This window comes from Mustela putorius, unplaced genomic scaffold (assembly GCF_011764305.1).
Source record: "Mustela putorius furo isolate JIRA1106 unplaced genomic scaffold, ASM1176430v1.1 tig00003972_pilon_pilon_pilon, whole genome shotgun sequence".
NCBI lineage: Eukaryota > Metazoa > Chordata > Mammalia > Carnivora > Mustelidae > Mustela > Mustela putorius.
In genome coordinates, this window is record NW_025422115.1 from 6142133 (window position 1) to 6159811 (window position 17679).

Below are 17679 nucleotides of genomic sequence, written 5' to 3' on the forward strand. Positions count from 1 at the left end.
CTCAGCAGGGGGCCTGCTTCCCTTCCTCTCTCTCTGTGATCTCTTCCCTTCCTCTCTCCTACTGTGATCTCTCTCTGTCAAATAAATAAATAAAATCTTTAAAAAAAAATCTCATTATTTATTCTTTCTTTAGGTGCTGCCGCCAACCATCAATTATTGCTGTTAAGCAAAAACAGGTAAGACTCCCTTCTTCATAATACAAAAGTTAACTCTAAACAAAGCACAAACCTAAATAAAAGAGCTAAAACTATAACATTCTTAAAAGACTAGATAAGAGTAAATACTCAAGACCTTGGGTTTAGGTAAAGCCTCTTTACATATGACACCAGAAGTACAAATGACAAAATTAAGAAGAATCGATAAATAGGACTTCCTCAAAATGAAAACTTTTTGTGTGCCAAGAGACACCATCAAGACAGTAAAAAGACAACCCACAAGATGGGAGAAATACCTGAACGTCACACATTTGATAAGGGATTTGGGCTTAGAATAAAATAAGAACTCATGCAACTCAGTAAGTAAAGGACAAATAATCCAATTCAAAAATGGGCAAAGAATCTGAATTTGAATATTTCACCAAAGAAAATAGACAAATGGCCACTAAGCTCATGAAAAAAAAAAATGCCCAACCTCATTTGCATCAGGGAAGTGCAAATCACTTCCACGCTCAGACCCACTAGGATGGCTATCATCATGAAGATAGCAAGTGTTGGCAAGGATGTTGAGAACATGGCAGGTGGGAAAAGTGAAATGGTACAGCTGCTGTGAAAGATAGTCTGGGAGCTCCTTGAAAGGTTAAACGTGGAGTTACCATATAACCCAGCAATTCTATGTGTAGGCATTCAAGAGAGTATTCCAGGGCATTAAAATGATTCATGCTACAACACAGATTGTTCTTAAAAACATGCTATGTAAAAGAAGCCAGACACAAAAGGCCACACAGTGTGATTCCATTGATGTGAAGTGTCCAGAAGAGGTAAATCCACAGAAACAAAAAGAAGGTTACTAGTTCCTCGGGGTGTATGAAGGGAGTGTGGGGAGAAACACAAAGTGGCCAATGAGGGGTACAGGGTTTCTTCTAGGGGTGCTGAAAATGTTCAAAGATTAAAATGCGGTGTGGGTTGTATGACCGTGAACATGCTGAAAAATATTGACTTGTACACTCTTTTGGATGGGTGAGTTGGATAGTCTGAATTATATCACGAAAAGGAAAAAAGAAAAACTGTTAAGAAGCCTCCTCAGTTTCAATCTTTTTACCCCAGAGCTCATTCTGAACTTCATGCTATAGCTCCCCATTATTTCATTTATGGAGCTTAAGTGTTACCTCCAAAATTCACCTGTGTCCATGAGCCCAGAAGAGTCATTAAGTGAAGGAAAGACTATAAACCTCGATTCAGATTTCAGCATGATTTAAAGTTCATGACTTCTTGGAGGAAGAAAACAGCAGGCTTTAAAGCAAGAACAGACCAACTGCCCTGAAGGCAAAGTAACTGCCCTAGCTGATAGCCTTTTTGGGGGTAAGGGTACTTGGTAGACATCCACAAGCCAACATTTTAACTCTAGCCATTGACTTTAAAACCCAGGCTACGCCTCTCACCAGCCTCTCTACCATCCAGTTATTTCTCTCAGGATGAGATCAGAGGCTAAACACAGAGAAATGAGCTGAAGAGAACTGGGGCCAGCAGTCTCCAATCCTCTGGGCTGCTTCGGTTTACTAGCAGGAAACAAATCACAGTCTGTCAGGCTCCCACTAGCTGCTCCTAAGGCCACAAGCCTGTGCCAATACCTCTAGCCTCCTTCATAGCCACTTTTTCCTGACTCTAGTGTACCAGATGTGCCATTTTGGATATAGCCCAGTGTCCAGCTCTCAGAGCAGCAGGGAACATCAGCACTGTGGGGGGAGTTGGTGCACTGCTTTTCCCACTGTGAGAGCCAAGGGAGACCATGCTGAGAGTTGGCTGGGATGGCCTTGGCATGGCCAGTTGGATGCTTTCCTCAGGACTTCGAGTCTGGAGCAGAGAGCGATAACCAGGAGTAGCAGATGGCATCCTGCCTAGGTTGCTGCTGCTGAAAAGACAGTTGTCATCCCTTGGCTTTTTGGATTTCCTGATTGCCCTGGTTTCTTGGTTTCCACCGTCATCCAAGTCTGGTCCACCAGTCTTCCTTCAGGGCTGTGAGTCCCTTCCAAGGAAGTCCTTTGTTTAAGATAGTAAGAGGTGGATTCTGTTGTCTATGAGATTTTAAGTGGAGGAGGAACTGGGGGCATTTGTCAGTTCCTCCCTCTGATCTCATCTTGCTGACAATGGGCACTCATGTATCCCCTTCTCTCCCCGCCATCTTTGCTTCTATTCTGCCCAAGTTTCAAATCTGACAGTGACATTATTACTAGTCACCACGTGAGGTATTTTTCAATGTAAAAGAGGGTGCTGGCTTCTTTGACACAGACTTAAATAGGTGCTTGGTAGATGACAAGACATTTACCTACCCAGCAAGTAGAGCAACACCTTTACGCCACGTTAACTAAATATCACAGTATTTCAATAATAACCAGCGGGGAAGGGCATTAGGCCATCCTGACGTGGGGAAGTACCAGCATTTTTTCAGAGCCCATAGGTGATGACTCTTAAGAGTAGTCCTGAGCATTTGCAACAATGAAATCTGTCATTCAAGGCCCTTTTCCCCATGGCTCCTTCACTTCTTGGACAGTTGGAGAAGCCCACTGATTCCCACAGTCAATTTATAGCCCACCTCTCATCTTGATTCATTTTGCTCAACTCTAGGACTTTATGGCAACTGAAATATTGTCAGCTCTGTTGACTCTTTCATCTCTGCTTGGTGTGCTTTTTAAGCAAAGGTATTTATTTACTCCTTGATTACTCCCAGTGCTTTTTTTTTTTTTCTCATCAGTTACACAAAAGTCCCCCTTTCCCATCCCATGTCCATTCTCTCAGTCCTGAAACTCATATTTATATAAAAGTATCTGAATGAACTGTACTATTTACATTAAAAATATCTGAAGCTCTTTCTAAAAGTAAGAAAAATGTGCAAGAAAAACACCTGTGGTTGTTTCTTTATACTTCGCAGAAGAATCGGTATTGGAGGTGGCATCATAGCCCAGCTGTGTTTTCCCACCTGCCAATACTGTGGAAGTTTTAAACCCTATTTCTACTCCAGCTGCCAGTAGTTTGCAGGAAGACAATCTCCCTAATGTAGGTTTTTATGACTCATTATTTTCTGACCTCATGGATACAGAACCCAACAGGGTGAAGGAAGCCTGTTGAGCCACTTTCTCAGATGAACACCATTAAATTTGACCTTAGGACTGAAGAAATAAAACCATCTGGGCCACTAGTTTATCACTATTTGAAGCAACGTTTTTGCAAAGTACTAAAAAAATGTGGCCCTCTGACCCTTGCTGAGGTAAGAACTCTGAGTCAGGCTGAAGTTTTGGGCAAGTTATGAAATTCTGGTAATTATCTGTGCAATATCTACTGTAAAATAACCACAGTGACTTAGAAGATAACTTTACAGAACATATCTCTTGGATAGAGGAGGGTGACAAGAGAGTGTCTCTATGGAACAGAACACATCTCTCCCAGAAAGGCTGGTGACCGGAAGTGGGAAATTAGGCAGACAACGCTAATTGAATTAAAGGTGTATTCCTGAGTGATAAAGTGAAACAAGGACACGTTGGAATCAGCGCTCACTATCTCGGAGCATCATTATTGTTGGAGGAGGTGAGAGTTGGTGAGAACTTTGGAGACTGGGTGACCAGCTAGATTATGGTGGGATGAGGATTCTCTGGGGACACAAAGTCAGCTCCAGCAGAACAAGGACCTTGCCTGGCTTGTTTACTGTTGTATATCCAAGGCTGGTCACAGAGTAAACACTAAATAAGTATTTGTTGCATTCAACAGAAAGGTAACCGAGGCTAGAATGGACTTTTGAACACTCCAGGAGCGATGCTATAGCCAAAAATGATATTTGGTTTCACTATCTACAAACAATCTCATTTTTATCAGTTGCAAAACAGTTTTTAAAATTTGGTGCAAGGGTATCAGGTAAACATGTTTATCTACATTTAATCTGTTTGTGTTCTCTTTGGAATGAACTCTACCAACTCAGCCAAAAAAACTGGTTATGCCTCAAGATAAAACACAAAGGAAAACATCAGCAGCTACTTGCTTCCTGTCACTAGTGTAAAGACGGAGCAAATGGCAAATTCCAATTCTAAAAGAAAAAGAATTTTAAATTGTGCCATTGCAAATGGATAAGACAAGGCAAATGACAGAGCAACTTACCTCTGAGGGCTATTTATTACGATGAGTTAGTGCATTAAAAGCCTGCAAATGCCTGGGCTTATCGTAAGAGGAACAAACAAACCAACAAACCCTACATTTTGTGTAGAGAAGTAGTTAACTTGCAACAAGATAATAAGTGATTCTTTCACTTTAAATTTTACCTTGATATCAGTTTAAAGACTTGAAGAAATTCAAAACACACCCACAGATTTAAAAAAGAACAATTCAGAGTATTTGCAAACAAAACCAGGTATCACCACGAAGATGTCATTGTGGGGCATCAGGAGGTCCTGAGTTTCCAATCATTCTGCCTTTTATTTAGAGTCCCCCTACACCCCGGCCCCCAGGTTTTATGTGGGCATGTGACTGCCCTACCACGTGAGGCATTTCCCAACGTCCCCTGTAACTAGATGTGGTCATGTGTGACTACGTCTGGGTCAAAGACACAGTGGTGGCATTGATTTGAGTAACCTCCTTAAATACCAAGCTCTGTGTCCTGGCTTCTCTCCCTGAAAATAGGGATGGCAGTATATAAGAGCAAGCTTTGAGGCCAAAGAGCCCATTTTCCTGGCTACATACAAGAGAAATGAACTTTTACCTTCTCTGTAAGTCATTGAATTTTGAGTCCTTTTTGTTTTAACTGCTTAGACCATAATTCAAACACATAAAGGAAAATTGAAAGGAGAAGTAAATAAGTACTATATTGCTGTATTGTGTTATATTGCTTCCAGGCAGATTATAAAACCTGGAGACATCTGCTCATCAAATTACTGTTTAGAGAATAAAAAGGAGACCTACAGACTGGGAGAAAATATTTGCAACATTTGAAATAGAAAATATTTGTATCTACAATATAGAAAGAGCTCCTGAAATTCAATAATAAAAAAAATCAGGAGACTTCTTCCTTAAGTCATTTGGGGGCATGTTTTTCCATTAATATTCTGCCTACTGGGGAGCACCCTAAGTATTTACTCTGCCTTTGGGGCTTCTTGCATGGAGCTGGTGCCAATTATCAATTTATTGCCTCTCAACTCCCAAATTCACTCTTTTTTACCCACTGTGTGAAATGATCTGGTGCCTTTCCTCTTTTCCCTTTGCCAGCTAGCCCTGGAGTTGTCAGTAGAGGACGGTGGAGAGACATTGCAGGATGAAAGGGTTTTACTTCCTGACTCTGGTACATCCCAGTAAAAGGCTCCAGGTGCCCCTGGCAGCCAGCAGATTCTCCTGGCAGCCCCCTTGGGAGTTTTGTAGCAGAGGGCTTCCAAGGAGACACTTTACAGTGAATAGCCCTCCCCACATCCTAGAGGGTAGATATCTGGTAAGTTCTAGAGAGCTGCTTTCCAGTCTATTCTGCTAGTACCAGGAGTAACTCCTCTGTTCCCTCCCCAACTGGTCTGCCCCTCAAGGGAGTCTGGGAAGGGTGGTGTTTCCTTGCAAGCTCTGGTTCAGCTCCAAGGGTTATAAGTTTCCTGGAGCAGTGATCCCTATATTCTTTAGAGTTCTTCCTACTGGCCAATGCCTCATGTCTCCAATCTTGATTGGGCCCAGACAGCCTTGCTGGAAAAATCTAACCTTATGTGCTTAATCTAATACTAATTTGCAAAAGCTCAAGTTATCCTGAAAAGTTAAAAAAAAGAAAAGAAAAGAAAAGGCTCTGGAGTTCAAATTAGAAGGGGGAGCCTTCTCATTTTTCCCTTCTAATACTGTGTAGAGTTTGCATATAGATTAAATGATGCATTGAGATTTCAGGAAGATGGGCTTATGCTCCTTTCCTCCTAGCTCCATTTAAAGCTTAGTTAGGTTAATGTCCCATGAGCTGGCTATCACTTTCTACAAGGGCAACAATTCCTCCCTGTTAGTAAACATAATTGGGATATTTTCCCAGCAAAACTAATAAACCCCTAAAATGCCAACTAGGCACTTGGCATCTGTATGGGGTCAAGTTCTCTTTGAAGTCAGGGCTATCCCCCCAGTGTTATTCTCTTTAGGCCATGTTTCTCTTGGCTCTGTAATAAAATTTCACAATATGCCTTGATCTAGGGTCCTAATGGAAATCGTCCCTTCCTAACTAACTTAAATATTGAGCCAATGAAGTTCAATTCCTAGAAAATCACAAGTCGCTGTTTGCTGTTGTGTGCAGAAGAAAGCCCATTTGGGGATGGCTCTGCCAGAGGCTTACTATCTGGAGCGGCCCCAGCCTCCTTTGAAGGCAGCTCCTCGGGGCCCTACCCCATCTCGGGAGACTCCTATAAATGAGAAGCTGTAACAAGCCCCCAGGCCACTGGGCCCCTGTCTGCTTTTCCAGGCTATGCCTCCCTTCCCCTTCACTCTGAGACCCCACAAGCCAGGTCTGGTTTTTGACCCTTGAGAACAAAAAAGTTCTCTCCTGCCTTCAGGCATGTGCATTAACTATTCTTTCTGCCAGACACCCTTTCCCCATCTTTACCCAGCTCTCTTCTCCTTGAAGACTTCTTATGACCCCTACCCCCCACTGTTTTAAATCCAAATCAAGGACTGTCATCGCTCTGTGTTCTTTTCCTTCATAACCTGTATCAAATTGGTAAATATATGTTTGCATATTGATTTGATTAAAATCTGGCCTGCTCCTCAGACTTCAAGATGAAGGACATCCCAAGAGCATCCCTAAGTTGGCATACTGTAAGGGCACAAAGAGTTAAGTGCTCAATAGATATTAAGGGAAGTTAGTATATAATACAGTGGTCAAGTCCAAGGATTTGGGAATCCAGACTGCCTGGGTTCAAGGCCTCATTTTGACACTCCAAGAACTGTGTGCCCTCGGACAGCTAACTTAATGTCAGTTTCTTCATCTACAAAACAGGTGATAACTGCACCTCTCTGATAAGGTGGTTAAAAGGGTTAAGTGAGTAACTATCTGTAAATCACTTTATCACATGCCTGTTAAACAATTGATTGGAGTCGAACTCTTAAATACCATTGGTTGGGGTACCAGGTGGTGGGTATTATAGAGGGCATAGATTGCATGGAGCACTGGGTGTGGTGAAAAAATAATGAATACTGTTACGCTGAAAATAAATTTTTAAAAATCCCATTATATTTGAAAAAAAAAAAAGAGAGAAGAACAAAACGAACTTTTAGGTCCCCAAATTCTGTAACTGACACCTGTTATAAGAAGTCATTTAAAAATAATATACAGTAATGTGACTTAGTTAAAACACTTACATTTTAAAAAAGCCTAACTGATACTGCCGCTTAGGGTAACAAATTTTAGGAGTCACTAAAATATTCAAACCTACCTTGGAATATATATGAAACTTGACAAAAAAATGTTTAGGCTATAGCTAATAAATAATACTTCAGTGTTCATAATAATGGGTGTTTTAAAAATCTGGAATATTTAAGTCCATTTTGAAATGTTAACTCTACGCAATAACATTCAACTAATATTAAAAATTATATTTACCAACATGCAAAATGTTTAGACATGTAAAAAATTTCAAAATTATATCTACACTTTAATTATATGATGGTATATGATTTCATTTATTTTTAAAGATTTATTTATTTGACAGAGAGAGACACAGCGAGAGAGGGGAACACAGTGGCAGAGGAAGAAGCAGGCTTTCCACGGAGCAGGGAGCCCGATGTGGGGCTGGATCCCAGGACCCTGGGATCATGACCTAAGCTGAAGGCAGACACCTAATTACTGAGCCACCCAGGCACCCCTGATTTCATTATTATGCTACTTTATCCATATACATCTGAATGTGTGTGTGTGTGCACACGTGCGTGCATGTACGTAAAAGCAAACCAAAGGAAACCTGAAAAAAGGGTAAAATCCTTAGTGTTGAAAATTTTTAAATTATTTTTACCGCTGATAATTTGTTACTGTTGATCCAAAATTAAGAAAATTAATAACTGAGGGATGCCTGGGTGGCTCAGTTGGTTATGCAGCTTCCTTCGGCTCAGGTCATGATCCCAGCGTCCTGGGATCGAGTCCCACATCGGGCTCCTTGCTCTTCCGGGGAGCCTGCTTCTCCCTCTGACTCTGCCTTCCACTCTGTCTGCCTGTGCTTGCTCTCGCTCGCTCTCTCTGACAAATAAAAAAAAAAAAAAATCTTTAAAAAAAAAAAGAAAATTAATAACTGATTTCTTATTAATGACTCAAGTCAACAAAGGTACATTTTGTTCTAAAAATCATACTCTCATCCAGTCCAGCCCTATCAATATGAAGAAAGAGTCCCAGGGAAATACAGGTGCCTTGTCTTACTAAGACGTATTACTAAGGTAATTTATTCTGCATCAACATTTTGAGAGAGTAATTTTTCATGTAAAGGTTTCATATACAAAAGCTAATAGCTGATTTGAAGGCAGGCAAGTTTGTTACCTACACAAAACTTCTCCCAGCCTTCTTCTTATACATACAAAAGCTAACTCCAGAATCTTTTATATTCTAATAATTTCAAGGAAAATAAAATGTGCTTCCATAGTCACTAGAAAGATAGGATCTTGAGGTCCATCTATAAACTGACTTCAGGGGTACCTGGGTAGCTCAGTTGAGTGACTCTTGGTTTCAGCTCAGGTCATGATCTAAAGGTCATGAAATCAAGCAGGGTTGTCAGGATCTACACTTAGTGAAATGGGGGAGCCTGCTTGAGATTCTCTCCCACTCTCTGCCCCTCCCCCCTCTAAAAAAAAAACAGATTTAAACTGACTTCAGATTTCGAAGGTAATAAACATAAGACAGAAAATGCAGTTTAAGGAGGCGGTATTCACCAGAATTTCATTCTTCCAGATGCCCCTTTAACTTTATCACATCTCTGCTGTATCTCTGCCCCAGTTGCTAATTGACAGAGATTGCCAAAGCCCAGGATAAGGCCAAGAAAGAGGTAAGTGACCAAGAAAGTTTACTTATACTGGCAACATGGGTAGAAACTTGCAGAAAAACAAGTATAACTGAAGTCAGCAGGATATGAAGCACAGTTACAGAACAGAGAAGTCTTAGAAGGATGTAAACCCTAGGGTTTAAAGAGAAGGGACCCAAGCTGATTGGGAGGGACTCTACAAGAAATTTACACAGGACCCACTGTTCATAATTCTGCCTTTAAAGGCAGAATTCCCTCCCCCCTCTTGTTTTTTTAGTTAAATTTAGAAGTCAACAATGTAAATTAAGAGTTGGGTAACTAGGCAATGCTGTTGCAATGTAAAGAAATGTTAACCCAATTAGCATCACGTCAGCATCTCCTTTCCAGTTGCTATTAAATATTTTGCTCCTCTCCACCAAGTCCTTCCTCACAAGCTCTCCTCCCTGGACTGGTGAGTCACACATCTTGCTCCACAAATTACCCTGTTATTAGTCTCAGGGACAAGTGAGTGATGTAGGCAAGAGCTAGGGGGCTGGGAACCTTGCTGACATGACTCACTCCCAGAGGAGCCTGAGGAGAGGCCCTGATTCTGTCTCAGTTCTCCCATCTGAGAGGCAAGAGGACTGGCCTAGAGTCTGTAGAGCCCTGTAGAGCCCTCCTGGGGACCGTTGAAGGGTGCTGCAGAAGGCTTCCCACCAGTTAGTCCCAGATAAGAAGAGTCAGCAAGACTGCCATATATATATATATATATGATGAATATATATATATATACACACACACATAGCAAGCCTGTAATTGATGAATAAAATCCAAAATGGAAAAAAAATGCAGTCCTTCACATACCACCAAATTTGAGGAAGAACTATGGCTTCAGAGTCAGAAAGCCCCAGTCTGAGTCCTAGCCTTGCCTCTTAAAACTAGATGAACTTGGGGGGTGGGGTGGCACCTGGGTGGCTCAGTCGGTTGGGTGTCAGACTCTTGATTTTGGCTCAGGTCATGATCTCAGGGTCATGATATCAAGCCTCATGTCCAGCTCCATGCTCAGCATGGAGTCCACTCCGGATGCTCTCTCTTCCTCTCCCTCTGCCCCTCCCCCTGCTCTCTCCCTCCCGCCTCCCTCTCTCTAAAATAAATACATCTTAAATCTTAAAAATAAAACCCACATAACTAAGTGAACTTGAGCAACTCAGTCTCTCTGAATTCTTTGCTAGCTCCCTTGCTCAACAGTGCTAATTCCACCTTCCACAAAGACCTGTTGCAGAAGGAGAGTGATTCATTATGTGGAAATACCTGAACGCAGTAAGGGGCCGGATCTATGTTACAGAGTCATGTTATCTTGTTATCACCTTATTGGGTCTGGGCAAGACTCCCGATGTCAGGCTGGTTTAAATAGTAAGATTAAATGCTCAGTTTAAAAAGATTCCCCAAGGGAGAGTAACGGGACACCCCTGCCCCTTCACAGAGGCACTCTCCCCACGATCTCCCCATCTCTCACTGTGGGGAAAAGATAACTGGCTTCATTTCCTTCTTTCAGTAAGGGAAGCCTACCTAAAGGACACAGACAAGGCGAACCTAAACAGAAAACCTAGGAACAGTCTTGGACAGACAGTACTACACAATGTCATCTAGTTCAGACCTTTCAGACAATCAGACTCACCTGGGGTGATACCCCAGCCACTCCCCACAACACCCTGGAGTAGAATTTCGAGGATACGACATGTGGGAACCCAAGGCCCAGTGGCTTCTCAAGGAAAAGGGGTTTGGGGCTCTGACTGCCCAACCTCAGCCCTTTCCAGCTACCTGAGCTAGAAGAGCATGTGACTTTCTTCCCAGCCTTGAATTTCTCATCTATAAGCTAGGAATAATATTTTCTATTTCTGTACAGCCCCAATTGGGACTAAGTAAGGTCATGTGTCCAAATCACTCTGTAACTTGGGGCATATGGTGAGTGTGTTAGGATTGTCACTATTTACCTTTCCTCATCAATGGCGCCACGGACTTTGAGGTGGCCCAGCGCTCAGCCCTCATTCACTGATTTCCTACAGTCCCCTAGTCAGTGGTAAGGTCAGCTGGACTGAGTGTCGGAAAGGCCGCAGCTTTTCTGAGGGACAAGTGCAATCACCTGACAGGGCAACTCATTTCTTCAGTGACAGCAGGATTTCTTTCGTCACTGGAACCCAACATGGGCAGTATCACCAAAGGAATCATTTTACGAAAGAGAGGAAAACCTACAGAAGGGTGTGGGGCCACATCTTGATCGAGAAGGAATTTCGAACATCCCTCTCACAGATGAGGAGGAGGCCAAGTTCCTTTTAGGGAAGGACTTGGGGTTACTAAGGCACACCGATGAAGCAAGCCCCAAATTTTAATGTTTTAAAAATATATGCTTATGTAATAGTTAAAGGCAGGGTTTCCAGTTGCACAGCCTGCTGCCCCCGCAGAATGAAGCAGTCTTTGGAAAAGAACAAGATGACAAAGATTCTAGTAATCTTCGGGTGAGGGTGAGGTGCAGTGGGCGGGGGAGCCTCCAGTAGAGGGCAAGAAAAAAATTCGCAATTGCTGCTTCTCAACAGTTTTCTTCACGGACTCTGAAATCATAAAAGAAGTTAGAAGGATAAAAGGCAAGATTTCCTGGGGCGCCTGGGTGGCTCAGTGGGTTAAAGCCTCTGCCTTTGGCTCAGGTCATGATCCCAGGGTCCTGGGATGGAGCCCCGTGTTGGGCTCCCTGCTCGCAGGGAGCCTGCTTCCCCCTCCCTCTCTCTCTGCCTGCCTCTCTGCCTGCTTGTGATCTCTGTCTGTCAAATAAATAAAATCTTTAAAAGAAAGGCAAGATTTCCTTATGGCAAGAACTGTTGGTGTGGGGCTGGGAGAGTAGCACCTGGTAATCACTGTTTGCTCCTTTGAGTAAATAGGGATGGGTCAACTCCCTTCCTTGGCTGGGACAGCTGCTTCCTCTGTCCGTGGCCATTAGTCCCTGCTATTTATTCACCATAGGAAAATAGCCCCTAAAATCTCAAAACTAAACAGAACGAGTCATTCCTATCCAGTCTTGATCTACTGCAAGAAGCCCCTTAAAGGGGGGTGGGGACAACCCCATATGTATAATGCCCAGATTTTACGTAGATGGGGGAGAGACAGAGACAGACACGAAGAGACAGAGATCAAAAGACACAGAGATAGAGACTTAGGCAGGATATATGTGAAGTCTATCTAGAACATAGGGAACATATTTCACGTATTCATTTTACTGGTTTTTTTAAAAGATTTTATTTATTTATTTGATAGAGATCACAAGTAGGCAGAGAGGCAGGCAGAGAGAGAGGAGGAAGCAGGCTCCCTCCTGAGCCCGATGCCGGGCTCGATCCCAGGACCCTGGGACTCAGGGATCATGACCTGAGCCGAAGGCAGAGGCTTTAACCCACTGAGCCACCCAGGCGCCCTTCATTTTACTGTTTTTGATTAATGATTAAACCCACGGCTTCAAATGTAGAGCTATTTTGCCTGCGGAAATGGAAGGAAAACATCCTGGGTATATTGTATGAAAATGTAACATATTTAAAAGTAAAAATTTGGGGGTGCCTGGATGGCTCAGGTCCTTAAGTGTCTGGCTTTGGCTCATGATCTCGGAGTCCAGGGATTGAGCCTCGGTCAGGTTCTGTGCTCGGCTGGGTGTCTGCTTGTCCTTCTCCCACTTCTTTGGCCCCCTTCTTGTCCCTCTGTGCTGCGCCCCCCTGATAAATAACATCTTAAAAAAAATAAATAAAAATTCCCCTAGATTTCCAAACATTTCAAACATTCTTTCTGGAAGCGTATTCTTAACTCTCTCTCCAATACATTTTTATATAATTCTCATTTCAGTCTCTCTGATTTCCGTCTACCAGAGCTAATCAATGTTGTGAATGGGAGAAAACACTGTGCTGACATATACAGTTTCCTACAGCAAGGTCACATCTTGCGCATGGGCCAGTTCCTTTTTCCCTGGGGGACATAGGTCGGGCATGTGCCAATGTGATTTTTCTGGCTACTCCTTTATTGATCCTGATTTGGGGGTCTCCAGGTTCCTAAGTCTTGTGCTTCTAAGTCTTTTCTACTTAGGCTAAGATTTATCGGCTCTTTTTTCAAAGTTTTTTTCTGCCAAGAAACACAGTTACCACAAGTTCTCCTGGGAATAACTGGTCTGCATCGGTGAAGCGGGACCACGTGTGATCCACAGAGATAACCCACAGGACAGGTGCTGGCTCCACGTGCTGTTGGAGGGGATTCAGAGTTCCTCCTCCCTGTGGTTCCTGTTAGCGAAATTTCAGTATGGATGTCTCTTAAGGTCCTTGTCAAAGAAAGGCAAGCTCTGAAAGCAAGCCAGTGTGAATGGAAGGGTCACAGGATATTCAACACCAAGCATCCCAGGAGCAAGTAATGTCCAAAACATACAGAGAATGGACGACTCTAACCTTGCATGCAGTCTCTTGAAATATACCAAGAGATGCCTAGCGGAGCCTCATTGAAGTCCTTCTGTTCAAGCAGGGGAGGGAGAGCCCTGTGTGCTTCTCTTCCCTGCCCAGTAAAGCTGTTTCTCAGTAAATCCGTCTTCCTGGTAGTTTACGAGGTCGGGAATGTTACTCAGCTGCCGCCTTATGAAATCTGAGCCATTTCAACTTTGCCACGCTGTTAGGTGGAGGTTTCCAGGGCGTGGTGGGAGGACAGGAGTCACATTTACGTATTCCACAGCAATTCTGGAATGCTCAGCCTCTGTCGCTCTGTCATGCATCAGTCAGTGATAACATGAAGCACCAACTATGTACCAAGGGCACGCAGTTTCAGGCCCAGGAGCAGCCCTACCCTTTCACCCTGGCCTTGTTTGAAAAACACCCCAGTCTGGCCTTGCTCTGGTCATACCTCTCTCCCACTGGCTGAGGAGTCCATAGACCCAAAGCTGCAAGCCCACCCACACACCATATCCCCTTTCTAGACTTGTTAGGGGTACCCGGGACCCTAGAATTCCCTGCCCGACACCTCCAAATTCTCTTTTAAGGCCTGCATGGACCCTTCCCCAGGTCTGTCCTCTGAAAAATGACAGCACAGTATACCCCTAGGCCTACGAATGGCCAACAGGAGACTGTTGGGGAGAAGATGAAAAGACTCACACTTGGACACATACACAGAGGTGTCCGCACACACGGGCACTGGGGCCTCAAGCCAAGCAGGACAATTCTGGGGCTGAGAAGCGGAATAGGGTCAGGCTGAGAGCCAGACAACTCCCCATGTCCTCTTGCCTTGGGCCTGAGGGACAAGCCTGTCCACAGGGACTCAGCATAGGTCTGGCCACTCTAGAGGCCCCAGGAATTCTGGAAGCCAAAGATGGATTCAGGCTGAGCAGCCACCAGAAGGGCTGATAGCATGACAGACAGAAATCCTCAGGTAACTTCCGATGGTCCAGCTGAACCGCTCCTCCCCAGAGAAGGCAACTTCTTTGTTAGCAAAAAGTGGTTTATTCACCTGGCTCCCCTAAGCTTCCCCGCCCCCAGCCCCACCCCCACCCCCAGCAGGTTACCACTTCACTCTAGAAAGCAGGAGGGGCAATACATTTGTGATCAATGCGGTTTGTGTTTGGTAAGAAGGTGTAGAAGAGTAGAGGCTAAAAGGTGGGGGTGGGGTTGGGCCTTGGCCAGGAACCCCTTCTGCATTCTCCACTGATCCACTGCGGATTGGTTAGGTAGGCGGTGGGGTGAAGGCACGTGCCAGCGAGCCCTGTTGTCGCAGGGAAAGGGTCAGAACCGTGATTCAGAGGCCCAGCGGCTGTGCTACCTGCTTTCACAGTTATAAACTGGGAATAGCAGCACCATCTCTTCACAGACTGTTACAGAAGCTGGAGGCAACGATTACATGGTAACTAGTAACCAGCATGCGTATACAATGAATATACAATGAACACAGTTTCTTTCACCAGCATCCACTCATTGTATCCTCACCACAATAATAATTATTCATGCCCCCAATTCACACATGCAAAGAGAAGTTGAGAGGGATCAAGGGACCTGCCCCAGGTGACACAGCCAGACCAAAGTTAGGTGCTGGGCTAAAAATCCTCCTTCTCTTTACAGGACTTGATTTTTGTCTTTCATCCATATTTGTGAACATGTGCTGTCATGCAACTCATCCTTTCTGATTGTCACTTCTTATGACTTTGAAGACATGTGCTTTTCAAAGCCTGTTTCTCACAAGGAAGAGTCTGGAAGCCGGAAACCTGCAGGACAGACGGAGCCAACTCTTCCTTCTAATTAGAAGCGAGGCTCAGGGAAAAGGGGATGGTCAAGGTTGGGGGGCCAGCTGGGAGCACAAACAAGGCAAATACCGGCTAAGCTTGGGAGATCTTCATCACCTGGCGCTGTCAGAGGAAACTGTCACTCAACATCCCTCCTCTCAAAAAGAAAAGATCTATAGTATATATATCATAGGGAATAACATGGAACTTGCCTTGCCCAGAACACCGCTCCTTCCCACAACACAGAAAACAATATCATTATAATAATAAAGCTCTGGGGCACAGATATAGTTTAAGACAACACAGTAGAGGTGAAATAAGATAAAATAAAATAAAATAAAATAAAACGTAAATAACAGTAATTACCTTGAGTATATAGGATAGCTTTCTGCGAAGAAATTCAAGTACTCTGTGTATAGGTATGTGGAGATATATGTAAAAGTTTTGCCTTTCCTTTCACAACATCCCTGCGGAAGCAGAAGAGGAAACATAATTAATAGACTATACAATGATACCCATAACTTTCCTTCCGGCTCTAAAATTCAAAGTCACAGTTACAAACCAGTGGCAGAATTTGGTGCAGGAGGAACTGGCCCTATGAATCAGTTTCGTTTGATCTGGGGAGTGTTTTAACATAATTTGCACTGATATCTAAAATTCAGGAATTTTCACCAAAAAATCCAGATTCACAGCTTCACTTGAAAACAACAACAACAACAAAACAAAACAAAACAAAAAATCCCGCAATATCTGGCAGTAATCACAGGACGTGCGGGCCTTAATTGAGGCGTAGGCTTCATCAACCAGCCCACTGCTCATTTCAGTTACCTGCCCAGGCTTCTAAGGCATTAACGTTATAATTCCTTACGCCTCTAAGAATCATCAGTGGGAATTATGTCCTTAAAGTCAGTGCAACTTAAGTAAAGACAGTAAGAACACAGTCTCAAGTAGTGATTACAGTTCTATCAGCACACGGGGCTTGGAAGAGCCACTTGTGACTCGTTAGTACCCTGGTTCTGCCTGCTGGCTCTCTAGGGGGACTAGCTGGAAAACATTTTTAAGCCATGCTCTCGCCTGATTCAGAACACCTAAGTCAGGACCTCTGAAGGCGCCATCCTGATATCAGCATTGTTATCATTGCTTAACAGACGTATTCATTAAAGCCCAGCACGCCGACGGTAGAGCAGCAAATCCCAGAAGTAAACACACCTGAGTTAGAACCAGCAGCTAGACCAAGAAGCGGGACACTAGCAGCACCCCAGGGCCTCCACTGCGTCTCTTCCCAGTCGCTACCCCACTTCCTCCAACTATCTTCGCCTGACCTCTAACACCGTGGACTCAGGTTGCCTGTTCTTGAACTTTGCACAATCAGAATCACACTGACGGCATTCTTTTGCCTCCACGTCTTTCTGTCAGCAGTTGCGACTGAGACAATACCCAGCCTCACGTGTGTGACGGAGCTGACTTATTTTCACTGGGGGTTGGTGTTCCATGGTGCGACTATACCACAACCTCTTTTTCCATTCTCCAGTTGAGGGAAATTGGGGTTTTCTGAAATAAGGCTACTCCCTGTGAACATTCTTCACTGTGTCTTTGGTAAACACATGTCCACATTTCTACAGGGCAATGGAATTGCTAGGTCACGGGTATGTATACACAATTAACAGACCCTCTTGACCAGTCTTCTAGAGCTGTTGTGTGGATTTACATGCCCACATCTGTGTGAGAGTTTCAGCTATTTCGCATTCTCACCAACACAACTACTCTCTACTTTTCACATTTTAGCCTCTCTGGTGGGTGTGTAGTGATATTTTCCTGTGGTTTTGATGTGCATTCCCCTAACAACTGATAAAGTTGAGCACGTTTCATGCTTCTTGGCCATTTGGATACATTCTTTTGTGAAACTCCTATGTAAATGTCTTGCCCAGTTTTCTATTGTGTTGGTCCATCTTTTCTAACGCGCTTGTTTTTTTTATTCTGGATATAACTCCTTCTTGTTTATATGTATGGCAATGTCTCCTTCCCTTCTGCAGCTGGTCTTTTACTCTCTTAATGGTAAGATCTGATGGAAAGAAGTTATTAGTTTTAATAGAGTCCAATTTGTTTTCTTGTAGTTGCATTTCAAAAAGAAAAAAAGTGAAATTCATCTTAGGAATGTATTTTATTTAACCCAACACATCTAGAATATTATCATTTCAACATAAAATCAATATAAATATTATTACTGAGAACCTAGTTAATTCTTACATTCAGCCAGTATTGAGAACCGAGAGGC

At 43.5% G+C, this 17679-nt stretch overlaps 1 protein-coding gene across 2 annotated transcripts in view; it reads right to left on the reverse strand.

The window, feature by feature from the left end:
• The window catches only part of CERS3 (ceramide synthase 3), a 106885-nt gene that overhangs the window by 73796 nt on the left and 15410 nt on the right, over positions 1-17679 (reverse strand). For both annotated transcript variants that reach the window (XM_004759830.1, XM_045070704.1), the window contains exon 2: positions 15771-15871. In XM_004759830.1, the coding sequence (XP_004759887.1) occupies positions 15771-15871 (101 nt within the window). The remainder of the gene's footprint in view (positions 1-15770; positions 15872-17679) is intronic.